The 27,577-nt window shown below is 42.2% G+C and overlaps 1 protein-coding gene across 2 annotated transcripts; it reads right to left on the bottom strand.

The window, feature by feature from the left end:
* Positions 1–1,744: 1,744 nt before the first annotated feature.
* LOC146548237 (protein NLRC3-like) lies at positions 1,745–11,061 on the bottom strand. Of its 2 annotated transcripts, XM_085266197.1 has the most exons (4): positions 10,907–11,061; positions 8,606–8,847; positions 6,713–8,501; positions 6,525–6,573 (listed from the first exon to the last, which is right to left on the bottom strand). In XM_085266197.1, the coding sequence occupies exons 1-4, from the start codon at positions 11,059–11,061 to the stop codon at positions 6,525–6,527; spliced, it is 2,235 nt and encodes a 744-aa protein (XP_085122323.1). The 2 variants fall into 2 exon arrangements, with proteins under 2 accessions (XP_085122322.1, XP_085122323.1); XM_085266196.1 differs by lacking the exons at positions 6,525–6,573; positions 10,907–11,061 and adding an exon at positions 1,745–1,922 and having other exon boundaries at positions 8,606–8,879.
* Positions 11,062–27,577: the final 16,516 nt, after the last annotated feature.

The raw sequence follows: 27,577 nt of genomic DNA, 5'->3' as shown, positions 1-27,577 counted from the left end.
TCACACAAACATCTACTGTCATTATTGTCACCAAACTCTGTGGATCCTTTATTGCAAATTCAAATGGGATCAAATGGTCAGACAAAAGAGGGTTATGAGGAAATATGATGAAATGTTGTGTATTAGCAGCAAGTTATTGAATCTTTTTCCTCAAAAACCAAACAAAATGATTGACAAACATGTTTTTACAAACTCAGTGTTGGACTTGGATCAGCAGGATAAGCTGATGTTTAAAGGCATTTGAGTCTCGCTGTATGAGAGTCCAGTTATTACTCAATATTTATGGATGATGTTCTTTCAGTGTTGCACTTTGTCGACGCTCCCTGAGCCTCACAGCCAGCTGCACATGGACCAGCTGACATTACCCAGCATTAGAGGCGGCTGTAAAAAATTCATGTTCCCATTTAAATGGTTTTAATTTGAATAAAACGATGTTGATTCATTCAATCCTGAATCGATGTTTAATATAAATGTATTTTGCCAGAATCTCAGGTTAAAGCTCACAAACTATTTCAACAAGCAGCAAACAGCTAAAACAGTAAATGAGAGCAGCTAAACACACAAAGATGGAAACACAGAGCGTGGATCGTTCACTCGACGGCACGTACACGGACACGCCGTCGGGGCTGAAAGTGGACAGCTCACAGATCCTGAAGCTGCAGGTTTCATCTGTCTCCAACCAAAACTGAGTGAAGCAGCAGCAAAAGAAGATCCAAACTCTGCTTCACGTTTGATCAATATGCTCATGAATTCTCTCTGACTTTGGCTGTTCCTGCCTGCACAGCTCTCTCTCTCTCAGTGTACTCCAAGAACAGCTTCAAACATCTGTTTCTGCATCATTCACTGTTTATTAGACACCAGTCTGCTGTTGTGTAATAATGAAAGAAGTCGATGCTTCAGTGCTTTGAATTGTGTTACACAAAGAAAAGCAAAGTTTTCACGTTGTTCAGGCAGAATCGAGCGTTGAAGAATGAATTCACACGTCAATAAACATTTTCATCAGCACAAGCAGGACAATGAAAGCAGGAAATACCCCAAACTGCCATTTCTCATTCTACAACTTCAACAACTGCACATGAATTATACTTCATACACAGACCCACAGTCTCTGATTGCTCTGAAATCTCACTGACAGCCAATAGAAATAAAGAAAAGTCCAGACTGACAGTCTCTGTGGGGTTAGGCAGTGAACTGCTCACGCTGCGTTCAAGTGCATCACAAACTATTGGAATTGGATCCAACTTTGTGAAGCAGATTTCTTCTCAGCTGCTGTTTTGAACATTTCCTCATGAAATGTATTAAACTCTGTAAATGAACTGAGAACTGTTTCTACATTTGAAACTATGGATTCATTTTCCCGTTCACTTCTGTACGTTAGTGTATGAATGAATGTTAGACTGGGCTCCATGGAAACACTTGGACTGGTCTCAGCTGCCTTCTTTCTGTAGTCCTTTCTCTTCTCCAGCTTCTGTTTGAAATCCTCTCACAGAGCCTGAATCCTGCTTTGCTGTCATGTGTGGGCCTGTGTTCCTCTGCTTTAACACAAACCTCACCACAGCAGCTGTGTGGGTCGTCTCTGTAGCAGCCAGATCAGCTTCTGATACATGAACATCGTCACAGCTCCTAACTTCACCTTTATTAGCTTTGACATTCATGTCTTTCTTTTCTCTGTCTGTTTCCACACAAGCTCAAAGTCTCTGCAGCCTGAAATATAGAAACACAACAACAGCTGCAGTCAGTGAACTCACCTCAGAGTCTCCAGTCGACAGTTTGGACTCTCCAGTCCAGCACACAGAAGCTTCACTGCTGAATCCTGCAGCTTGTTGTTACTAATGTCCAGCTCTGTCAGATGGGAGGGGATGGACTTCAGGGCCGAGGCCACAACTTCACAGTGAGTCCCTGAGAGTCCACAGTCAGCCAGTCTGTGATCATAGAAAATACAAAATGTGTTATTATAAAAGCAAAAAGTCTGCATTATAAACACAGACTGAATGTATATGAAGACAAAACAGAGTGAGGTCATAATCTGATGAACATCTGCTCTTCACATCTGTGCTTCAGCTCCTCTTACTTTGTTTGACATGACACAACGATTGAGTCTCTCTCAGACCTGCAGACTTTTAATGAGAATCTTTGTTTGGCTTTAATCTGCAGATGAAGGAGGAAGATGGTGTCACATTTAGGCTTCCATAATGTCCACAGTCTGTCAGTGAGATCTGATCCAGAGTCAGAGTGAAGACACACATTTGGACTGTTTCCTGTCTTGAATCTAGAACATTTTGAATGAGCTCAGCTCAGTGAAGAGTTCCAGCTGGAAAGACGATCTCTGTTTGCTACCTGCTGCTGTCAGGTACGACTGTTCACGTCCACACTCAGGAAAAATCTGCGGACTGTCACCAAACGGAGCAGAAATCTCATCACTGGACAATAATGATGAATGAACTCAGAGCTGCTGATATCACATCTGATTTCAGGGGAACTAAACTAAAAAGGAACAAATAGAAACAACCATCATGACTCTGTTTGACCTTCAGATCAGAAACTATGGTTCAGAACAGCAGCAGGATTTCAGGCACTGTCACATCCTCAACATCCATATTCCAAATGCTCTTCCTGACAGGACACTCTTTGTTCCCACTCAGGGAGTTTCCATGTGTACAAATCATTTCTGAATCTCAGTAGACTGGGAGGTTTTTCCATCTCATGAATCTCTTTCCTAACATCAAACTAGATAAATCAAACAAAGGAACTGGAGTCTGTCTAATTTCTGACCCCAGTAAAGCTTGTACTGGGATACCCCGACATACTCTCTCTCCATCTGCTCCCACAGCCTCATATTCACAGCTGGCCCTTCTCTCAGCATCCACACTCAGGGTGGGGGCGGGGTCAACACCAGTCAAAACCATTGCTTTGGCCTTATGGCCATTTTATTAGTGTTCGTTTCTGAGTAACAAGCAGGCCTACGCACAGGTGTTTGGACATGTGTGGACCCGACCTACACTTAAACTTCTTAAATCCTCTGTTTCTGTGTCACCAGCTACACTTTTAATATTAATGTATTCACTCCGACATTTTTGGGGAGCGGTCAGAGCTCGTACACTGCAGACAAACATGTCTCCCAGCACACAGCTGACTGTCAACTCTCTGAGATTAGATATGATTCATTTAGATTATATCTGTAAGGTGAAGTTTATCTCGGTGTTTATTTGTTCCTGAGGAAGTCAGCTCGGCTCAGATTAAACTTTAATAACTGAACAATTTCAATGAACCTTAACGCCTCCCTGGAGCATATATGGAACTGAATCAGTCACTTTTCTTTATTTCCTGATGTTCATATGTGACATACATGTTTTAACCATTAATCTGGAATTAAACTGACATTTAATATATTTTAAGGAGGAAAGAGAAATTTCACCAGAGGATGTTGATGCTGTTCATGGAGACTGAAGACAGAATGATTTATCTGTCTTAATATTTCTGCTGCTCTTTCCTCAGGTGTAAAAATATTTTAACTGTTGGTTTTAATTCAAAATCAATGGTCAAAATGTTAAAACACCAACAAACTTGTGGCGTTAGTGTTGATATTCTGTGAGTTACTTAAAGAGATCACACAGGTACAGGACATATTTTATGTTTAGGTTTATGCATGTTTGCGGTGAGATGTGCATGTAGTGGGCTGTTATGTTGTAAACTGTGTGGATGTGTTTGGGAACAGAAAGATTATTTTACTGCATAAAACGGCGCTGATCAGCTGTTTCTGCCGCTGACACACTCGGCCGGTGAACCACCTGACTCACACAGGCTCTCCTCCTCCACAGTCCTTGTTTATGAAGAGCTTTACAAACACAACATCACGGCTAACAGCTGGATTCTCCCGTTTCAGTGCCAAACAGCCACTTCCTGCTACAGACAGTAAAGTGGACAGTTTGGCGCTAAACATGTGTTTAAAACTTTAAGCTCTTATTTGTTAAAGCCAGCTTCACAGACAGATCTGTGTCAGTGTTTTAGAGCAGGGCTCAGTGGTGTAAACCAGCCTTTATATGTGTTTCATCTCCATTTTTACATTAAACTGAACCAAAACACTGAAACCTTCACCTGATATGTCTGTGTAGGTTCTCATCATACAGTCATGGTAATCTAAGGAGCCTGGAAAGAAAAGTGACTTCTTTAAGTTTCTTGAAGACGTTTCATCTCTCGAAACCTCTGCTGATAATCACCCACACCCTTTTTCACAGCTTGGCTCATGTGATGAGCCACATGATCAATAGTTGGTCAGCGACCCTCTTAAGGGACACTCCCACTAGGATTAAAATCTGGGACTCTCCACTTTTTGGTTTTAGAAGTGAAGAAGCTGAATGTTCGGATTAAACATCTTCAAGAAACTTAAAGCAGTGCACTTGCTTTTCTTTCTAAGCGGCCTTTCTTAGATCACCTGATATAACCTGAGTAAATTATGTCGGGTTTGAAAACTCTGCAGCATGACCCGGGTGTTGCTGGTGGCATCATGAGCTTAGACCCCTCAGTCAGCTCGGTCTAAAGTCATCGCAGCACTAACAGGCACAAATAGGCTCTAACGTGACAAACTGACCCGACATTTAAAGAGTGCCCACTACAGTCTCAGCTAAAACATATTAAAATGTGCAACGCCAAGGACTGTACACTGGACTCCATTTCAGTGCAAAATAATAAAACAAAGTAAATCCATCCAATCTCCTCTGCCTGTCCTTATCATCAATAAAAACAATTAATAAAACAGAAAATCATAGAAACAGTCATCTTTGTTATTGCATCATCACACATCAGTTCCCAGTAACTAGTCAGAATGAGACGTTGTTTTCATCTTTCTCACACTCATCTCACTCCCCGGTCACAACAGGTGGTGACTTTAACAGGTGTTACAACCTGGCTCAAAGCTGCAAAAGAGGGCGGAGACTGAAAACAGAGACTGGTTTCATTTTGAAGTTCTTAATAACCTCGGCTAAAGATGAAAACAGACAGCGTGACAGGGTCTGACAACGAGTGGTGGCGTCGTCCTAGCCGACCTCGGCAGTTATTCACACGCCATGACCAAAAACTCCTGCAGTGTGACAGCAGACAGAGGAGGAGTCACAGAGGAGCGTAACAGCTGTGACAGATGCAACAGGAGGACGAGCTCCAACAGTAAACACACTGAAGACAGGAAAGCAGTCACGAGTGATGTTGGTCCTGTTTTTATCTCCACTAAAACCTCTCTAACGTCACATGTAACAGAACACAGACACATCTGATTATCAGGGACCACGACCCACATCTTTGCCTCACTATGTTTATAAGAAGAGACTGAAAATAATGATTCTCCCAACACATCACCAACACTTTTATGGCAAACAGATAATAGTGAGTGACAAGAGGTGAACTGTTTCATATGCAGTTATCAGGGTAAATACATTTAAACCAAAGACACTGGAAGAGTAAAGGAAAGGAACTGAAGGTGACAATTCAAGAAGCTCAACAGAAGTCAAATGTAACAGGATCAAGATTCCCTGTTAAAAACAGATATGTATAGTATAATAGTAGACTATACTAATAATAGTGTATAGTATAATAGTAGACTATACTAATAATAGTGTATAGTATAATAGTAGACTATACTAATAATAGTAAATTTAGTGAGTAAATGTATTTCATTTTAAAAAACATTTTTGAATTCCAATTTTACAAATCTTTTAAAAAATAAAATCAAGGATTTACTTTGTACATTTAAAATGGTGATTCCACTCCTCATTTGAAAATCCATTTCTTCACTGCATTTCCCTTTCCTGTTAGCTCAGGATTACCATATTAGGTATTAGCTGACCTCTGACCTTATATTCCACTTGTGTGGTGTCACAGTCTGGTCTCTGTTTTCACAGAGGATGTGGTTCTGTTGGCTTCATCAGGTGATGGCCTGCAGCTCACAGTGGAGCTGTTCTCAGCAGAGTGTGAAGCCCTGTGAATGAGGATCAGCATCTGAGGCCATGGTCCTCAGCTGGGAAAGGGTGGAGTGCCCACTCTGGCTCAGAGACGTTCCTGCCCCAGGTGGAGGAGTCTGAGTATCTCAGGGTCGTGTAAAGAAGGGGGAGGGGAGCAGGAATCAACAGACAGACCGTTGCTGCGGTAACAGTGAGGTAGACGCTGTACCGGTCTGTCGTGGTGAAGAGAGAGAGAGCTGAGCGTGACAGCGAAGCTCTCAATTTACCGGTCGATCTATGTCCCTGCCCTCACCTATGGTCACGAGCTGTGGGCAGTGACTGGAAGAACCAGATCATGGTTACAAGTGGGGCAAATAAATTTTCTCTGAAGGGTAGCTGGTGTCTCCCTTGGAGACGGGGTGAGGAGAATCCCCTTCACAAAAACTAATCAAGTGAACAAGACTCTCCAGGAGGTAAACATTTAAATATCCAAGTCTACCATAAAGAGAAAACTGCATGAAGGTAAACACAGATGGTGCATTACAATTCATTGCATGTGTTTTACATGAAGAATGGAGGATATACCGTCCACTTTCACTCTGTCTTTAGCAGCAAGTGGCTCTTTGTTGTTTGGCTAGCTGCACTGAAACAGGAGAATCCAGCTGTTAGCCGTAATGTTGGTGTTTGTAAAGCACTTTATAACCAAGGACTGTGTTTTTAATTTAAACATTAAACTATTAACCGACACTGATCAATGATGTAATGATCACATCTGGACTCACCGAGCCTTTCTGCAGTTCCTCACAGCTGGAATCAGTCTCAGTCGTCCCTCCTTTGAAGCTTTGTACTTCTGCAGGTCAAACTCATCCAGAACCTCCTCTGACATCTGCAGCATGAAGGCCAGAGCTGAGCAGTGGATCATAGAGAGGTCCTTTGACCTTTTCTTTGACTTCAGGAACTCTTGGATCTCCTGATATACTGAGAGGTCGTTCATCTCCATCAGACAGTGGAAGATGTTGATGCTTCTGTCAGGACAGGAATTAAACTTCTTGTTATTCTTCAGGTTCTTGATGACTCTCTGGATGGTTTCTGGACTGTTCTCTGTCTGACCCAGCAGACCTCCTAAGAGTCTCTGGTTGGACTCCAGACAGAGGCCATGAAGGAAGCGAACAAACAGGTCCAGGTGGCCATTTTTACTCTGGAGGGATTTCTCCATGGCTCGTTTAAGGAAATCATCCAGAGATGACTCTTTGTATTTTTTTCCCAGGAAGTTCTTCAGCACCTCTGACTTCCTGTTGGTGAAACAGTGGAACATGTAGACTGCAGCCAGAAACTCCTGGATGCTCAGATGAACAAAGCAGTAGACTGGTTTCTGGAAGATCACACACTCTCTTTTGAAGATCTCTGTACAAACTCCTGAGTACACCGAGGCCTCTGTCACATCCAGACCACACTGCTCCAGGTCTTCTTGGTAGAACATGAGGTTTCCTTTCTCCAGATGTTCAAACGCCAGCCTCCCCAGCTTCAGAAGAACTTCCCTGTCAGCCTCCGTCAGCTCCTGTGGACTCGTCTCATGTCCCTCGTGGTACTTGTTCTTCTTCCTCTTTGTCTGAACCAGCAGGAAGTGTGAGTACATGTCAGTCAGGGTCTTGGGCAGCTCTCCTCTCTGCTCTGTAGTCAACATGTGCTCCAGAACTGTAGCAGTGATCCAGCAGAAGACTGGGATTCTACACATGATGTGGAGGCTCCTGGATGTCTTCATGTGGGAGATGATTCTGCTGGACAGCTCTTCATCACTGAATCTCCTCCTGAAGTACTCCTCCTTCTGGGCGTCAGTGAAGCCTCGTACTTCTGTTAGCCTGTCAACACATGTAGGAGGGATCTGATTGGCCGCTGCAGGTCGGGAAGTTATCCAGACGAGAGCCGAGGGAAGCAGATTCCCCTGGATGAGGTTTGTCAGCAGCTGGCTGACTGATGACTTCTGTGTGACATCAGACAGCAGCTTCCTGTTGGTGAAATCCAATGAAAGTCTGCTTTCATCCAGGCCGTCAAAGATGAACAAAAGCTGAGAGACAGCCAGCTTCTCTGCTGTGACCTTCTGTAGTGTTGGATGGAAAACATGGAGCAGCTCCAGAAGACTGTACTGCTCCTCTCTGATCAGGTTCAGCTCCCTGAATGAAAGCAGAACCACCACACTGACATGTTGGTTCTCCAAGCCCTCTGCCCAGTCCAGAGTGAACTTCTGCACTGAGAAGGTTTTTCCAACACCAGCCACGCCGTTGGTCAGAACCACTCTGATGGGTCTCTGTTGGTCAGGTAAGGCTTTAAAGATGTCCTGGCACCTGATTGGAGTGTCATGGAGGGCGTCCATCTTGGAAGCTGTCTCCAGCTGCCTCACCTCATGTTGGCTATGAACCTCTTCACTCTGTCCCTCTGTGATGTAGAGCTCAGTGTAGATCCTGTTGAGGAGGGTTCTACTTCCTGTTTCATCACTTCCTTCAGTCACACGTTCACATCTCCTCCTCAGACTGATCTTATGTTCATCTAAAACCTCCTGCAGACCAACATCTGCTGAAAGAAAGAAAAACAGAAAGAAAACTCTTCAATGTCTGAACAACAACAAGAAGTCCAGTTTTCAGAAATGAGTCCATCAGCAGACAGATGTTCAGTCTTACTTTGTACACAGCTGCTCTGACTGGCTGTCTGCAGTCCAGCTCTGCTTCTGGATCTTTCTCCACACTGGGGACAGGACCAGTCTCCTGATGAAGCAGACTGGTCCCAGTATGAGGAGATGCACTGTCTGCAGAACCAGTGTCCACAGCTGGTAGAGACTGGATCCTTCAGGACGTCCTGACACAAAGCACAGCAGGACAGCTGCTCCTCCTCACAGACACCACTCCTCTTCCTCTTCCTCCCTCTGTGAACACATTTCTTTATCACTAAAATCATTGACTGTCAGTGACAAACATCCAGATTTGATGACACTGTGCAGAAGCTCTGATGGTCACAGAGAAAAGTCAAAGTGGAGAAACTTGTGTTTGAGTTCAGAATCCAAGTTTCCTTTGCTGTTCCTGCCTGTCTTATTAAACACAGAGTGATCAGCCTACAAACTCCACAGTAAAAGCCTTCATCACACAGCTGATTATGTCCTTCACTGGATGTACTGGAAGTTTGGGATCCATCACTTTCAACTGACCTTTGACCTCCTCTAAAAACTGTGGTGGAGCAGCGGTGTCACATTCAGAGCTTTCAGCTTTATTTTGAAAGAGTTCAGTCATCAGGAAGTGAACTTCTGGGTTCTGATTTCCTTTCTATTCTTTTACAGAAGTGAAGAAGAAGAACTAAAAGCTTTGAAATGATCTGAGTGATATTTTTGAACATTGCCACCAAATTGAGTTCAGCCTCCAGCAGTAACTTTGTTTCATGATGCCTCCCTGATGATGTGATGTTTGATTACAAACCTGTTTATGTGTTAGACATTAATCACATGAACACAGGCAGAAAAAAGAAGCCAATGAAACAAATGACAGAAACGTGTTCATTCACTGCCATGATCCATATTTGATATGTACAGATGTTTGTAAAGAACACGTGTGCAGCGCTTTGTTCTGAGTATCTGCTGTCAGCACACAGTGCAGCAATAACTACAACCACACGTTTCTGTAGATCCTGAACATCAGCCTGGAGGAATCTGACCTCAGGTCTGCACACAGAGGAGCTTCACCTCTGGGATGATGCTGGCTTCAGCTCCTTCTACAATCAGGCAGAAGCTTCTGCACCATCAGGACACAAACAGAGAGGAGCTTCTATCCTCAGACCATCCAAGTCCTAAATCAGAACATGCTCCCCTCATAGCATCACCATCAGGGTTTAAACAGGACCTTACATCATGTTCTTGTCTCACTCTCATATTTCAGATCATACCTGATTCATTATGACGTCACACGCTGCTACACTGATCCTGCTGCTTCATTACTGCTGATATTACTCTGCTCACTCTGTTCAGTTACTCTGTTTACATCACTTTGCTCATTTGCTTTGTTCTGCTTGCACTGCTCTGTCAGTACATGCTGTGCTAATGTGGCACAAAGCACTTTAACATTACATCTGCACAATGTTTCATTATTTCATTTAATGATTGTTTCTAATGTTTTGTCCAGTCACAGGAGCAGCTCAGCACATTTCACTGTGTTGTACGTGTATGACGATGCCTGTGACAAATAAACAGCCTCGGACTCTTCAATCTTCTGCATTTCTTTGGAGATCAGCTCAGTGGCCTGTTGAGACCATCTTTCTATTTCTGATGACTCAGTTCAGATTATTATCCTGATACTTTCTTTTAAAATGTGATGAAATCATTTATCTGATGTTCTGACACAAATACACCAAAACAATCCCAAACAGCACAAACCACCACGTTACACACAGTGTAATAAAAATACAGGCAACTACAAATAAAAACACTTTAAAATATAAACTAAAATTACAAAGTGGTCACAGAATTTCAAACACCCGTAAATGAGTCAGCAGCTCTCTTACATGGTCAGCTGAGCTCCATGATTGAAGAACATTGTTGCTGCAGGTTCATGACTGAACTCTGGAGGTCTGTTTCTGGACCAGTCACTCCTCACAGACACACAGCTGGATGCTGGAGACTGTGACCTCTGACCTCTGCAAACACAAACACATCACATGAATTACTGATTAATCTCTGTTTAAAATCTTTTAAGCAGCTGCAAACACACAAACTGGATGATGTGATGGTTTCTGTCAGTAATAGTTGTCTCAGATTAGAGTACAGACGGCTGCAGAGACGTTCACAGCAACAGAGAAGAAATCATTACCTTGGATTGCATTACTACTACGATTGATACTAGCATTATCGTACCCGGACCACCATTAGGAATCATTTATGATGTCACTGGTAGAACATTTATAGAAACAACCTTTGAACTCTGAGTCAGCAGCTCTCTTACATGGTCAGCTGAGCTCCATGATTGAAGAACATTGTTGCTGCAGGTTCATGACTGAAATATGGAGGATATTCTTTGGACCAGTCACTCCTCACAGACACACAGCTGGATGCTGGAGACTGTGACCTCTGACCTCTGCAAACACAACCACATTGCATTCATTTCACATCAATTAGTACACCACAAAAGGCATGCAAGAAACACAGTATGAAGGCAAACTTCTGGCTTCAATAACATTCAACAGGTCAGGTGGAAACTTTTCTCAGATTTGATTCATGTTTTTATAGAACGATCCAGCTAAAAAAAATATACCATTAGGTCAGGGGTCAGCAACCTTCAGGACCCAAAGAGCCATTTGGAGCCAGTTTCCACGCAAAAGAAAACACTGGGAGCCACAAATACTTTTTGACGTCTAGAATGAAGATAACACTGTATATACTGTTTTTTACCTTTATGCTTTGTGTGAACAACTAAGGTGTGTTGCTTATGAAATCCATGAAGTGCTACAGAGAAAATTACATGTTATTTATGTAACACATTTGAACTCTTAAAGAAATATAACAAAAGGAAAGACACCCAGCTGAACTAAAATGATGTAGCAAACAAAAGCTGCTGTGAGCCGCCACCCTTATATCTCCTTTGGGCTTTTGGAGCCTTGACCTGACTTTTAAAAAATAATTGGAAAAAAAGCTCTATGCTGCTGAAAGATGAAAAATAGATATTTGCAAAATTCTGCCTAAATATGTATTTTACCTGGTTAATGTGTGTGGCGGGGCGTGGTCTGCAGCGTCGCTGCAGGGGAGGCGGACGCACCTGAGCGGCACCCGCAATCACGCCTCGCCGCCTTAACGTCTGTGCTGTTGTGTTGGTGTGTGTCGGGCTGTGAGCTGCAAAGCTACAGCCGGCTGTGTGCGTACAGCAACCGTGTGTAAAAAGTGGTCAATAAAGAGAAGCTGAAAAGCGTGTTCATGCAAACATCGTCGGGTCTGCCGTGATATGTTTACAACGGGACTTCTGCTCCTGAACCTCTGCGCACAGCGTCTGCAGGTCGGGGCTGTACGAAGTCACTTTCATCTTTACAGGACTGTAAGCTGTCGTCTGTGAGGCGTGAGCGGTGTTTGTTTTTAACATAGTTCACGGTGGAGAACAGCTGCTGACATAATGTGGATCCGAAGATCCATAATTGGCCTTCCTGGGGCTGAAAGTCTCGATAAATGCACGGCGTTTCGGCGGGTACACCGGCTTCCACGAGTGTGACGCTTATTTGAACGATGAAAAAATAAAAAAATATAATTTTATTTTTATATTTCAATATCACAATAATCTTCCAATTTAGAACTACAAGTTAAAAAAGAACATAAATAAAATACACTTCAGCTAAATACTTCTAATTTATTTTCCCAAACCACGAGGAGCCGGACTGTAAGGACTAAAGAGCCGCAGGTTGCCGACCCCTGCATTAGTGTTAGTCAATGTTGCAACTGAACTGAAAAACAACATATTTTGGTCAGGTCCAAAGAAACAAAGTCACTATTAATACAACACAACCCCCCCAAAAAGAGCCATGTAGACCCCGGGCTCTATGGGTCTTGTGCTCGGAGCTTGTTCCTGTGCTGCCATGATTAGTGCCTCTGTGCTGTCTTTCAGTCCAGCTTTGTTCAGCCACTGGTAGGATTTCTGGATGTCAGCCACTTCCTCTGCCTGCTGGTGGTGCAAACTGTGTTGTTCTGAGTTTCATTGGACGTCTTTGTCCAAAGCACCAGACAAAGGGCAAAGTAGATGCATTTGCATCAGCAGGAAAATACACCCCAAACTAGCATCATCATTATACAACTTTAACAACTGCCACTAAATGATACTTCATACACAGACCAGTGTTAGGTTAAGTTATGATGTCACTGGCAGAACATTTATAGAAACAACCTTTGAACTCTGAGTCAGCAGCTCTCTTACATGGTCAGCTGAGCTCCATGATTGAAGAACATTGTTGCTGCAGGTTCATCACTGAAGTGTGGAGGAAGTATTTCTCTGGACCAGTCACTCCTCACAGACACACAGCTGGATGCTGGAGACTGTGACCTCTGACCTCTGCAAACACAAACATCAATAACTGATCAGTTCTCTCTGACAGCCATATGATCAGCTGATCCCTCTGTGATATTGTGTCTGCCTCATAACGCCGACAGGTCAGCCAATCATCAGCGGTTTTTTCTGTCTCTGAATGAACTCAGTTTGTTCTCAGCTCTTCTCTCTGATTCTGCTGCACTGACTTCACTTAAACTTACCGAGTTCAGATCTTAGCAAGAAAACAAGTCAATAAAAATCAAACTCAGATCAAACAGTTTGAACCAATCACAGATCAATGATTCTGTCATGGTTATGTTGAAATGACTAATAAAGTTAGTAGTGTTCTTACATTGTTGCTGCAGGTCCATGACTGTAAGGTGGAGGTGTTTGTGTAACTCCGTCACTCCTCACAGACACACAGCTGGATGCTGCAGATGCTGCTCCGTCCTCTTCCTCCATCTTCTTGATGTCAGGGTGGAGTTAGTCTGAGAGGTAAACACACACACTCAGAGGTGCTGTTGTACTGGAAGCATCACACTGACGGCTTTCTAATGTTGGAGCTTTGGCCCTAAAGTCCAAACCAGTTATTTTAGAGGCTCAAAGTCTTTAAAAAACACCAAAACCATCACATTATTTAATAAGTACATGATCAGGTGGATGAAGGAACTCAGTGTGTTTGGGATCATCATCATGGTGAGGAGCCCACATGTTACGGCTCCTTTGGAGAGAAGCTGAGGATCACTGCAGGAAGTGAGCTCATGAAACCAAACTGCTGTTTGTGAGCAGGATGACTCTGTTATTGGACCTGCTCTGTGTTCTACATATGATCAATACTTCAAATATCTGTAAACATCTCATCTTATATTTGTTGCACTTGGTCACATCTGTCTTTAAAAATAGATTTTAATGTCACTGAGAGTTCTTTTCTACCTTTATTGATTTATTTTGGAATAAATTAAATTTAAAGGTGCCAAAAACTGCCTGCAGCTTCTGCTCTGTGACAGGAAACTACTGTCAGGCTCAAAATGACTTCAGATTATTCATCACAGAGTGTTTATAGATCACAGGACACGTTACAGTTTTACTGTCGATGTTTTAGTTTAAAAGAATGACGTGATAAGATCTTACTGTGAATCTGCGCGCTCATTGGCTAATACCCTGAGACTGACAGGTGGTTATCCAATCAGCGTGCGGCCTCACACGGACATAAAACTCTTAAAGTTTGTTTCTGAAGGGATTTTCAGATCAGACCTGATGTTTCTGCCTACAGCCTGTTTACCGATATAATCAATATTAGATATCAGAGCAACAGAAACCTCGGTGATCAGGACGCCGGCACTGAGAACAGGAAGTGGCTCAAACGTCGCACTTTCATAAAGGCTGTATCCCAATTCAGGGTCTGTAGCCTTAAAGGCTGCATTTTAAGGCCGATTACGTCACAGTGGCGCACCGAAGGCTTTCCCAATTCAAAGGCTGCTCGAAATGCGTCCTTCACAAAGATGTCTAAAATATGTTCTCCTTCATTTCTGTCAAACAAAGCTGTGTGAAACGTTTCCAGCTGTTAGTATCATGGTTGCTAGGCAACCGGGGCAGCGCGACGGAGGCTAGACCGCCCATTTCACAAGCCTCGTACTTCCGGCCTTAGCGGTCCTTGAGTACGTGGCCCTTGAGGATCGTTGAGGCTGCAGAACCTGAATTGTACAGAGCCCCTCTGATGACATGGCCCAAAAATAAATAAATTGTGGCCACAAAATACTATTTCGTGCCCTCGAAATACTATTTTCGAGGGCACGAAATAGGTATAACGTGCGCATGAAATGCTAATTTGTGGGCATGAAATGGGTATAACGTGGCAACGAATTACGCATTTGTGGCAACATCATATTGATACAATTCCTGGACAGCTGCGTAGAGACACAAGCATGAGAGTAGGCTAAACCTATACACCGTGGACAGAGACGGTATGAGTGAGTTTTATTTTAGGCTGGGAATGAGCTACAATGCATTTTGAAAAGCCTGCAATGCAAGGAACCATTATTACGGAGAGACATTTAAACAGGATACTGAGAGCCCAGTTGCTTTACAGGACCTGGACGCCGGGATAGATTTTATTGTCAACCAACTGCAAGGGCCTGGGAAGGATCACGGTTATTGGTCAAGTGTTTCGTGCCCACAAATTAGCATTTCGTGCGCACGAAGTAGTATTTTGTGGCCACAATTGATTTATTTTTTGGACCATGTCATCAGAGGGGCTCCGAAGAATTGGGATACAGCCTCTGAGATAGAAAGTGTGCGACCGTGAACTCGACTCTCTTTATGACACATACACACACAGACACACACACAGACACTTGTTTTCAGATTTTAGTGAGGACACCAAAAAGCCTCAAAAATATCCTCAAACTCGTGAGGACGGCCATTTTGTGGGACTCTATTAGCCCACATAGTAGCATACCAACTCTTTGTCCTCACAAACATGTCTAAACAGGCACACACACACACACACACACACACACACACACACACACACACACACACACACACACACACACACAAACAGGTTTGTCAGGTTCCTCGGCTCGTTCTCTGCGTTCAGTCCATTGAAGGTGATTATTGAGCCAATCACAGCTACAGAGCTCACTGTGACTCTTCTTCTCTCTACAGTCACACAAACAAACACACTCAGAGACTCTGACAGCAAAACTACAACAATGTGGTGTTAACACTCACCCTGCCTCAGCTCCACCGTCCTCCTGCTGCTCTGACGGAGGCTCAGCTGTTTCTCTTCCTGTTCCCACCTGCTCGGGTGGCTCCTCCCCTCTGCAGTTACAGGAAATCAGGTGTGTGTGTCTCTTGTTGAGACTGGTTCTTCCTGCTCTCTCTCTGGTGGTGCAAAAATTTTTTATAGCGGGTGTGTTGTTAGGCTCTGGGCATCTGCATAGACATGTTCTTTTTTTGAGAATGTGAGGACAAACTTGAAAGAGAGACACTGTGAGAGTGGACACATCCACACTGCTGCTGCATCTGTGCTCACCACGATGGCCTCCTTCAGAGAGATGGAGGACTCACTCTGTCTTCTGGCTGATGTAAGTGTTCAGCTTTGAACAGCTGTCGTTCCAGCTGCTTTTAACTTTGTAGTTTCACATTTGTACAGACTTTATATTTTTTATAGACGTGTCATAAACCAGTCCTTAAATCATTTTCATTATCACAGATACAGTCTACACTCTGCATCATGAGCTGGTCAATATCGCAAAAGTTGTAATTCGTTTCATGTTTCATGTAAACTGCTCTGAGGTCACAGTGACACCAGCAGATGTAGTTACAGCCTCTCTGTCCCCACCATCCCGGCCCACGTAGACCGCAAAGGCCGGGTCCTCCGAAGGATGCAGCCGACGAATTGGAACACAGCTCATGTCTGACAGCAGTTTGAAGAGGAAATGGATTCTGTTCTGTTCTTCACTCATCACCTACCTGACAGCTGACACCTCACACCTGTTTCTCAGCTGCAGGTCAGACAGAAGGACACACAGAGGATGGAGGGAAGGAGGATGGATCTGCTAGTCTGAAAGTTGGTATGTCAGTTTCTGGTCAAGTTTTTGTTCAACAGGAAACATAAACAGAAGCAGGATTCATACCAGCCTCCACTTGAACAGCAGCCTGCTTAAACTGTCTGCGTGTCTCTAGCTGATCTCTGTCTCCTGCTGATGTCACAACGTCTCCGTTTTATTTGAACACTGGAGGTGAAGATGGCAGATTGTTGGCTAAAATGGATGTCTGTGGCATCCTGCATTTAATGTTCAGCATCTTTGTGAAAAACCCTTTAAAAGTTGTTTAACATGTCCAAAAATCCAAAACTGTTACAGATTACAAAGATGTTGTTTCTATGGGCTCAGGCTGTACTTGCTAGTTCACATTTCGGTAGTAATGTTGATGATGAGGATCATTATTTGTCATTGCTTTAGTTTTTATTCCACTGTTTCAAGGACATGCACTTAGTAGGGACAGCGGACTGGACAGGTCTTCAGTCTGTCTCGCTCTAAGACAGCTGGGTTAGGCTCCAGCGCCCCCGCGACCCTGAAAAGGATCAGCAGAAGTGGATGGATGGAGGGTCAGTTTGTCAACATTAGAAAAACAAACATACTACCTGCCTTAAATGTGAAATGGACGGGCTTTATGTTTGCTCGTTGTTTGCTAAAGAGACTTTTCTGCAGCATTTCTCTCCCGACTTCTTTGTAGCACCTTTCACTGTCACACATTTGATCTTTACAGCAGGGCTGTGCCATATCATATACCATACTATATAATTTTGACATAGTAGCTATATAATGTTACTCCTACTTTATAGATCTCCATCACCCGATCCTCCGAAAACCTCTTGGAGTTGGCAGCACTCGACTGAGCCATTTTGTGCAGAAGAAGATTAAAATGATGCTTTAAACTCCAGATGTTATCTGAGCTCAGATCCTAAAGCCAGACCTCTGCATCTTCATTCTTGTGGAAAAGCAGAGCAGATGTTGTTTTCAGGAGGATGCTGCTATAATGGCTTTAGTTCCTTGCAGGTAATTATGACGACAGCGGAAGCAGCAGGAACAACAAACAGCCCAAACTAACAGACAAAATATTAATGAAAGTCCAACCCAATCTCCTCCATCCCCGTATCCTCCACTATTTGCATCTTCATCTGTGAAACCTGCAGAGCAGAAACAGTGTGTGGACAAAGTTAGCCGGTATGCAGACATGTTTGCTTTTGTTACAGGAGTTTGAAACACATCTGCAGCTCATTCAGAGGCTTTGGGGCCGTACACACTTCATTTTAAATCAGTACAGCCGATCTCACAGCTGCTGGATGTTTCTTTGAATCATAAGAACATTAAGACAAACAAGATGATCATGAAAATCATATTAATGATTGATTTGGCCTACGTTTGATGCTGAACTGCAGTAGCTCCTGACATTGTGCTTTTATTTCGTCTGGATTAGTTTGCAGCACTGCTGCACAGTTTACATTAAAGTGCACTTTTGCAGAGCAGACGACCCCCTGCACGACTGATGGGGTGAACCAAGGCCCTGCATCAGACAAAGAAGCATTATTTCAACTGTGAGTCATGCAAAGCAGCTCTAGTAGAGTCCTGTAAATGAACAGACTGGATCCCTGTAACGTACCACCTCAGTGACCAGTGGAAACATTCAAATGTTCAGGTAGTCATCCTAACTGACTTGGGGTTTCTGCCAGTGTGTTACAAGTGAAGCAGCTTGCCTGGTCTACACACTGGGACTCGTTTCTTTAAATCACCATTAATACAGTTTCAGCTGCTGACACATTCACTAGTGGGTAGTAATTAAAGCATGCTGCACCACTCATGAGTGCTATCATTCAGCACTCTCATTCATTTGTCTTAAAGCTGGTAATTAAACTCCCTGATGCCTCACTCTGTCTCACTCTTTTCTGTGTGTGAGAGAAAGAAGATGCAGCTGTGTTTCTAACAGCTGCTCTGGAGGAAGCCCTGCAACTCTAGAATCTCACCTGAGTCTGTGACTGTGAGCTTGATGGAGTGCCTGAACTCCTTGATGACTCTCTCACCACAGATGCTGTGGTTGGTTGGTTCACTCACTATGTATTAACAGACCTCTCTGCATTGAATCATATCTGTTATTAATCTCTGTCTCGCTTCCACAGCATGTCTTCATCCTGTCTTCCTTCTCTCACCCCAACCGGTCAGCAGATGGCCCCGCCCCTCCCTGAGCCTGGTTCTGCTGGAGGTTTACGTTGAAACCAAGCACACCATTGTTTTTCTTGTGACATTACCAATAAGTTTGATGTGTCACATGGCCCTCTTCCTATTGAAAAAACAAAAGTTGTATCCAAGATGGCCGACTTCTAAATGGCCACCATGGTCACCACCCATCTTGAGGAGTTTGCCCCTCACATATACTAATGTGCCACAAACAGGACTTTAATATCACCAACCATTCCCATGTTATTACGGTGTATCCATATAAAAGGCCCACCCTGTACTTACATTATAACCAATCCGCTCCTTTATCCTCACTTAAAATATTTTTACTGAACTATTGTAATATTTCCTCTTGGCCAACTTACTCTTACAAAAGACATGTTTAATGTTAATGAGATTTTTTTAACTACATAAATAAAGGTTATATAAAAGTCGCTGCCAAAAACTGATCGCAGCTTCTACCTTGTTACACGAATGTGGCTCAAGATGACTTTATGTCATCCATGAGGGAAGTGTTTGACATATGTTTCACATATTATAGCCCAACAAGTTACTTATAGCAGTTTAAATACGAGCAATCACTTTTTGGCAAATACCAGAAATCACTTTTTGGCAGACAATCACTTTTTGGCACAACACCGGTGTCTAGCAGGTTTTATATTTTAGAAAGTTTAAACATCAGCTTAATAGAAGTAGTGTGGTCGTGAGTTTTGCATAAACAAATTTGTGCAAACCTCAATGAAGTGAAGCAACATTATAAAGAAGAGTGAGCCTAAATGACTCCCCAATGATGTGAGAGACTGATAGTCATACAGAAAACAATGACTTTGAGCTGTTGCTGCTAAACGTGCTTCTACAAGCAACTGAATCTTGGAGTGCACTTTGGTTTGTCTGCTCATAAATTGGTGGTTCATGATGATAAATGAACTTCTGAACTGGTTTAACATCAGTGCAGTGGCTGGTCCATTCCTTGATGTATATGTCAACGTTCAAAATTAGCCATTTAAATCAGCTGTGTTGGATCAAGGACACATCTAAACCCTGCAGGACAGCGGCCCCGAGGCCTGGAGTTCCCACCCTCAGTGCAGTGGAAATAGTCTCGTGCCAGTCTTGGTGCTGCCTTTGAGTCTATATTGCCGAACACTGTGCGCACACATTTCTTTCCTTCCTAAACAAACACACATTTGTAAAGGAAAATTTAAATTGAACTCACAGTTGGCGGTTAATCGTTATATAGTTTAGATGTACACCGAGAGACGCATTTAGTGGGACTTTTACACCGCCACAGATTTTCTTCTTCTTTTTTGTTACATTATTGACATATACTAGATATTTTAACCTAAGCAGCAACAATCATGTCTCTGGTACAGGCACTTTCCACCATGCAGGTTAAGCTAAAATGTGACTTGAAACAAATTCTGGGTTTCCGTTCCATAAAGGTTCATTTCATCTGGTAAGTTAGCCCCTGAGGTAACAGTCTATGTGAACAGAACATACTCACTGACTCACACTCAACTTGATTGATAGTGATTTCCTGAATTAGGCAAAGCGCACAGAGGAAATTCATTTGCATATGTTTGTTTTCACAATCACTGAAATCCAAGTTAGGCATGTTTCCCTTTGTTGTTGTTGTTCTTGACACGAGTGCTTCAGTTATTTTCTCATCAGTATGTTAGGACAGAAAGGATTCTGTTGTGGATTTATGATCATCTCACGTGTGTCCATCTTTCAAACTCTTAGATTGTGTAGACATTAATGCAGCTGTCAGACTGTAGGCCAGTTTCTTTGCACTGTAAGCATTGATTGGATGCTACTGTAGCAATCAGTGCTTACACAAAACGTCCCTGCGTAAACCCTCAGACACACAACAAACAGATCAATAGTATCTGAAATTCAGAGTACGGATCTTTTTACACATTTCTCACAGAAAATCACCTAAATCGCTTTCGTGTGAGATGCACATCATGTTTGCCTCATAAAGACTTGCCCTGTATGTATTCATTTCTTTTGACTTTCACGTGGAATTGTCACCTAATATAACAGGTCCATCAGTAAATGGTGTCTATCTCCAGTTTCTGTCTCCTAGACTTTGTCCCTGTCAGGTTACAGCTGAATAGATAGTCATATCATGCAGAGACTGCATCGTACTATAATGCTCGTATGATCGCGTTTGTCATAAGTGGACTGGTCTTGTTGAAACGTTGCATAAACCTTGCCCAGTAAACTGTGAGTGCTAACATTTCTATGGCATATGCAAATACTTTAGACAAATCCCACAGTTGTCTATATTTGTATATTTGACAGTTTAATGAAGCATTTAGAAATCAAAGGTCAGATTAAAATGCTGTATCACAATAGAATGTGATATCACACAATACAATATTTTTAATATCACACACAGCATGAAAGTTTGCTAGTGTATATTATAAAAATATTACAGTATGTTGGTATAACTTTATCCCCTCCTAGTTTTTAAGATACAAATTTTGGCCCACACTGATTTGTGATCATATTCCTCTGTCCACTAAATGAAGATGGAGGCTCTGCTCTTTATTTCTGTGTTTCTCTGGAGAATCCTGGTAACATGATGGCTTTCTGTCTCTAAACACACACGAGCTTAACTCCGAATGAACATGATCAGAGTTCATTGAACCAACTCTGATCAGTCTTTTCTAAGGGTTTCAAGCCTTTCTTGTTCGAGCCTCTCTTTGTTGTTGCTACAGTTATGTGTAATTATTAATAGTATTGCAGATGTTAGCCTCTGCCTGCAGTGTTGATGTGGGTAAAGGCTTTAACCATGGATTAGCGGCAGGTCCCAGCTTGTAAATTGTGGAGCATTAATGCCCACTCCAGCTCCTATAACCAAATATAAACAGTTGGGATGAGAGTTAGCTCAAGCCACTACAACAGCCAGCAAGAATGATCTGTTCATGCTAGCATTAACAGTGCCTATACACATAGCGACACACGGGGGAGGGGCCTAACTAATAACCAAGATGACTACAGGCTTGGAGGTGCTAAAAGTCAGATATACCAGGAGCAGTTTGGGCTTTAGAACAAATTTTGTGTAATTATAACAATATGTAATTTAGGACCTGGTTACATATGATGCTGCTGATTTTTTAAATCTAATTTTTACGTTGCATTAATTTCTTTTTGTCAGACAGGGAATCAAACAAGTTCTGTTTTCTCGAATGAATCCCACTGTTATTTGTTTGTCCTACCAACAGGGATGTTTACATGGTATTCATGACTGCTGCACCTGATGACTTTCACAGCTTGAGGACTGCAAACATTTCCCAACAAGACATGAGTGGTGGGGTGATCGTTGGTATTCCTGATCAGGTGAGGATCTGTTCCCATCAAACCACCAAAACCAGTTGTTCAGGATGTTTACAGGATGAAGAATCCCCAGTTATTCTTTGTGGTTGGAATGTGCCTACATATGGCTGTGTGGGATTCTGGCTTACTTTAGGGTCAGAGCAGTTGGTATGTGGAGCAAATACTGACACAGTCAGAGTGGGCAAACCAGCAATAGGCTTGTTGTCGTACCTGGAAGTCTGAAAGCTCCCGATGCTGGATGGTCTTTCTAGTTTTTAATGACAGGTCGTCTAACAAAGCTTCCATGAGGTGCTATAATGGAGACTGTCCTTTTCAAGGAGTTTCTCATGTCTTATCCTACTTTTTTCTTTTTTTTAATTAACAGGAGTGAGAATTTGAAATCCTCTATATTGACATGATTACATTTCTTCTATTAAATGAGAAGTACATTTTGAACACAGTACAGTGAACACAATATCCAAGAAGCTAAATCTGGTGAAATGGTTTCTTTAGCTGTCAGCTTGAAAGGCTGATTGGGGTATTTTTGTCACCTTGCATGCGGGTGGCATGGACACCCGACTTTTGTGTGCATTTATCAAAAAGCTTGGATGATTTTGAAGATCAGTGGCATTCATTGGGGTGGCTGTAGCTCAGGTGGCAGAGCAGGTCAGCCACTAATCAGAAGGTCGGTGGTTCGATCCCAGGCTGCCTCCTGGCTGCATGCCAAATATCCTTGGGCAAGATACTAAACCCGTGTTTGCCTACTGGTGGTGATCAGAGGGCCCGGTGGCGCCAGTGTCCGGCAGCCTCGCCTCTGTCAGTGCGCCCCAGGGCAGCTGTGGTTACAATGTAGCTTGCCATCACCAGTGTGTGAATGTGTGTGTGAATGGGTGAATGACTGAATGTAGTGTGAAGCGCTTTGGGGTCCTTAGGGACTAGAAAAGCGCTATACAAATGCTGACCATTTACCATTCAACTCATGATCAGCGTTCAAGTTTTCTTAAAATCTTGTAACATGATAACTAGAGAGAAGACAGCTAGGATTTTCAAACTGATCCCATAGATGGATCTACTATGAAGCTGAGGGACAGCACTGCTTAAAAGATCCTTTTTAAATGACTCCAGCTGTCTGATTTAATGAGACCACGTGTGCTCAAGTTTCCTGCTCTGACTCGGCCTCAGAATGTCTAGAGGCAGAAATCAAGCACACTCAAAGGAAATAAGCGTATCAGTGGGCATGTGCTCAGCACGCAGAGTGGGAGTGACTAAAGGTGCCACTGCAGAGCATCGCAGTTGTTTCGTGTGATTAAGTTGTGTGTTTATGAACCTGTGAGTGTTAGTCCTTTTGGCAGGATGACTCGCATGAAGCTGTTATAATTGTTTGTGCATGTTAAAGTTATGCCTCAGTTCTTTGATACCATGTTGGTAGGATTATTTGGCACTAAGTTAATAGCAGTGGCTGTAATCTCCCGCAGTCATTACATCCAGATTACAAATAAAGGACTTTTCTATTGTTTAGTTTAACTGTGGCTAGCTTGCCATGTCCGTGCCTTATGATTGGCAATTTGTATGACGTGCTATTTAGGCAATATATGATCTATAGTGACCCCTTGTGGATATTGTGAGATATTGCTGTGTTGAGTACATTATGTTTTCAATTGTTTTTCTAGTTATTTGTGACTCTACTAATGATAAAATTGCCTGTTTCTGTTTCCAGAAAACCATTGCTCATAGTCCCACATACTATACAATGATAAGTTCAAGTATGGCTGTACCTAATTTGGATTAAGCCTGGCAAGCACTTTGATGTAAACATTTCTTCTGTGGAACTTAAAGACAGTTAACCCAACTCCTGGACTGCTGCAGTCTTCCTGACAGAAAGCTTAGGCCAGGCTTGTATGCCCAGTATATATATTCTATAACGTGTGTAACTACTTCGTTTAGTTGTTTTTGTTTGGATTTAGTTTTGTTTTTTTTCTTTTCAGTGTATTTCAGTGTCAGTAATTTGTGTAGTGCTCACTCACATTTTCAACTGGAAAAGACCTGCAATAGAAACGTATTTAGGAGCAAACAAGTGAATGAAAAGTTTGACATCATTAAGCCCAAACAGCACCTAGTTTTCAACAAAAACACATAACATAAGAGCAGCAGTGACGATGCAGCTGACACACATGAACCCATTTAAACTGGTCCCAGTGTTTTTAGCCTAACTTCAGTCTTGAACCATTGGGGCAAATGAAAAATTCCAGCAGTTCTTGAAAGCAGCAACTCTGTGCTTTTTTGTGATGTTAGGGACATTATGGTAACTCGAGGCAGAACACCATCCAAATCTTGGTAAATAACACATGAAAGAACAAAACAAACAAACATGGTAAAAAGAAGCCAAACGTGTGATAACATTGTTCCATCACGCTCACTCACTATTCTCTCAACCTTTGCCTTCACGGGGCTGCTGCAACAATGTACCTGGGATTACCGTAATGATGCAAATATTAATGAAAAGTGCAGAGTTGCTGCTCTCAGGAATCATTGGACTTCTTTTAATTGAGGAAATGGATCAGGAGTTACGGTAGTTACAGATGTTTAATACAACCCTAGAAAAGAGCTTTCTGTAGTGCTGTGTGATACGGAAAGATTTTTTATGTATCCGATACAAGTAAATACAGGGCTGATATGATCTCTACTTTTTAATGTGGATGATGCATCATCAAAATGCCAAATTGTTTACATTTTCATGACCTTTACGTTGTTTTTTAGGGGGCTTCATGCTAATGATTATTAATGAGTTAAAACCGAGGACAGAAATAATAAAAGGATTTAGTTTGTAGCCCATAGTTTAAAAGCAGTAATCACACATTATCCCTTTCTTTAACAGCAACACAAAAGGATCATTATATTCCATTAAATCTGAGCCATATTATATTCAGTATATTTATTTTAATTTCAGTAAAGTTTTTATTTAAATGACATGTTTCAGTGAGATAAATGTGTTATTTCAAGGTCGTTGCATCATTTTTACTTTTTGAGTTGGCTAAAATAAGAATTAGCCAGTTGCACTTTAAAGTAATATAACCAACATATCGCCACAGTTATCTACCTGGATATTCTTCAGAGCATGCTTTCTTGCATGTGACAACAAGAGACCTCTCGGTTGTCTGGTGGAGCATTTAGCGCCTCGCTACATGTTTCCAAATCGGCATTTCTTCTCAGTGAAAGCTGTCCTAGAGAAGTAAAGCAAGTTTGTAAGTTTCTCTCTCAGTGTTTGTAACGCATTCCCACGTTAAGCTTAACAACCGATATATGGAGCGACTGCCGCGTCTCCTCTCCCCCTCCCTCTCCTGCTGCTACTTCAATCATGAAACTAATCAATGATCAGCTGATCGCAAGTTCCGTCTCTCTTGTTTGTTTCCCACTTTGCGCCAGAAAGAGGAAACCAGCAGATAAACCACAGCAGCACGTTTAAGCTTGATAAGCTGTTGTTAGAATTTATTTAATATTACTTTAATGCCTAATGCTATAAGTAGCTGACAGCTGGTAACTGTGCAGGGGCGGGTCTAGCACGGTTTTGCCAGGGGGCCAGCTGGGGCATTAACAGGGAAAAGGGGGGCACAAAGAAATACTTTTCTTTCTTATTCTCGTTTAAAATGTCTCGCTTTTAATAAATAATTATCTGAATCTTATAACCAAAGTTTTTATCTAACGTAAAATGTATAGAAATCTAATATTGTATATAGTAACTATTAAGTCTAATATATACCCTAGTAAGTTATAGTACTTTTTCCTTTGGGAAGATACCATCTGTGCAGTCTGCAGTTCTGTTGAAGAAAGATGTTGAATCTATTTAATTGTTGTTGAAAAATAATTGATTTCTGTGCATTTTTTTTAAATACATGCATTAAATTAAAGTCGATTATGTCGATTAAGCATCACGAGGCAGAGGGTGGGCGATGGTTCCCTTTAGTTTTTTTTTTGCTGGGAGTTTGCAACCCTATTAGTTAGGTTGTTTAATATTTCTGCTAAGTACTCTTTAAAATACCAGAATAGGGAGGATGGTGCAGGTTTAAGTTTATTAGATTGATCAGTGTTGCTGAACTATGAAATATTTTGGGTGCAGTGTGTTTTTTGCATACAGGTATAACTAAATAACTTTAATGTTTTATTTTTTAAAACTTGAGTATGAACTTATACAAAATAAAGAAAGATATTAAAAAAAACTGTTTTATTGATTATAAAAATACGCTGTATCGGATTCATATCGATACTGGACACAAAAAAGTGGTATCGTGCGTTCTCTAGTCCATACAGGAGAGAACCAGAAACTAAAGAAACTAAATTGCGTGTTTACCTTTATGTTGACATCAGTGTCTGTTTTTTTTATTATTATTATTTCAGCATTTCAGCATCTCAAAATATTTTTTAGATAAAAGCAGTCAAAATATTTTTTTTAACAGATGAATCATTAAAGGATGGCAATTTCTAAAATGGTAACCAAAAGACCCGTGTGTTTTCTCTTTTGAATAATAATAATTATTGCTCATTAATAAGAAAACTATTTCTAATCCAATTCAATTTTCGAACAATCAATAAAATGATTGATGACTAAAATAATGAATAACCGCAACCCTAGAATAAACACATTTTAGAGAAACTTGTGATTTTTGAGATGATGCAGTTTTAATTTGATAGTTTTTCCCCTTTGGTAACTTTGCTGTCCTCGCCCTGAGTTCCTTAGTTTCACCAGCTAGACAGCGAGATAACGATGCTCCAATAACCAGACTTGTTTTCCTTTCTGCGCTGATTTATTGAAGAATGGCCTCTGACCATTGCCTTCTCTTTGACCATCGTAAAACTGAAAGTACAAAATACTGTATTAGCTAACTAACATTGTAAACTAGCTTGTTACACTCTTACTGCAAGCTAACAGTAGATTACAGCTCAGTATTCAATACCATCGTTCCCTCGAAGCTGGACAGGAAACTGCAGGATCTAGGACTGAGCAGCTCCCTCTGCAGCTGGATCCTTAACTTCCTGTCTGATAGATGCCAAGTAGTCAGACTGGGCAGCATCACCTCATCCCCCATCACACTGAACACTGGTGCTCCACAGGGGTGTGTACTGAGCCCTCTCCTGTACTCACTCTACACCTATGACTGCACAGCCACTAACAACTCCAACATCATTGTGAAGTTTGCGGATGACACTACAGTGGTGGGTCTTATCACCAACAGTGATGAGACGGCTTACAGGGAGGAGGTCAGCGCCCTGACCCACTGGTGTCAAGACAACCATCTCACCCTCAACGTCGCAAAGACAAAGGAGTTGATAGTGGACTTCCGGAGGTGCAGAGAAGTACACACCCCCATCACCATCAACGGCGCTGCTGTGGAGAGTGAGCAGCTTCCGCTTCCTTGGTGTACATCTGGCTGAGGATCTTACGTGGTCAGGACACATAAACAAAACAGTGAAGAAGGCGCAGCAGCGCCTCTTCTTTCTCAGGAGACTGAAAAGATTCGGCATGAGCCCCCGCATCCTCAGGACCTTCTATCAC

This window comes from Mchenga conophoros, linkage group LG23 (genome assembly GCF_057382185.1).
Source record: "Mchenga conophoros isolate Kocher_MC1m ecotype Shallow Benthic linkage group LG23, M_conophoros_male_GT1.1, whole genome shotgun sequence".
Lineage (NCBI taxonomy): Eukaryota > Metazoa > Chordata > Actinopteri > Cichliformes > Cichlidae > Mchenga > Mchenga conophoros.
The sequence above is the reverse complement of the archived record's forward strand: the minus strand, read 5'-3'. Positions and strand labels throughout refer to the sequence as shown.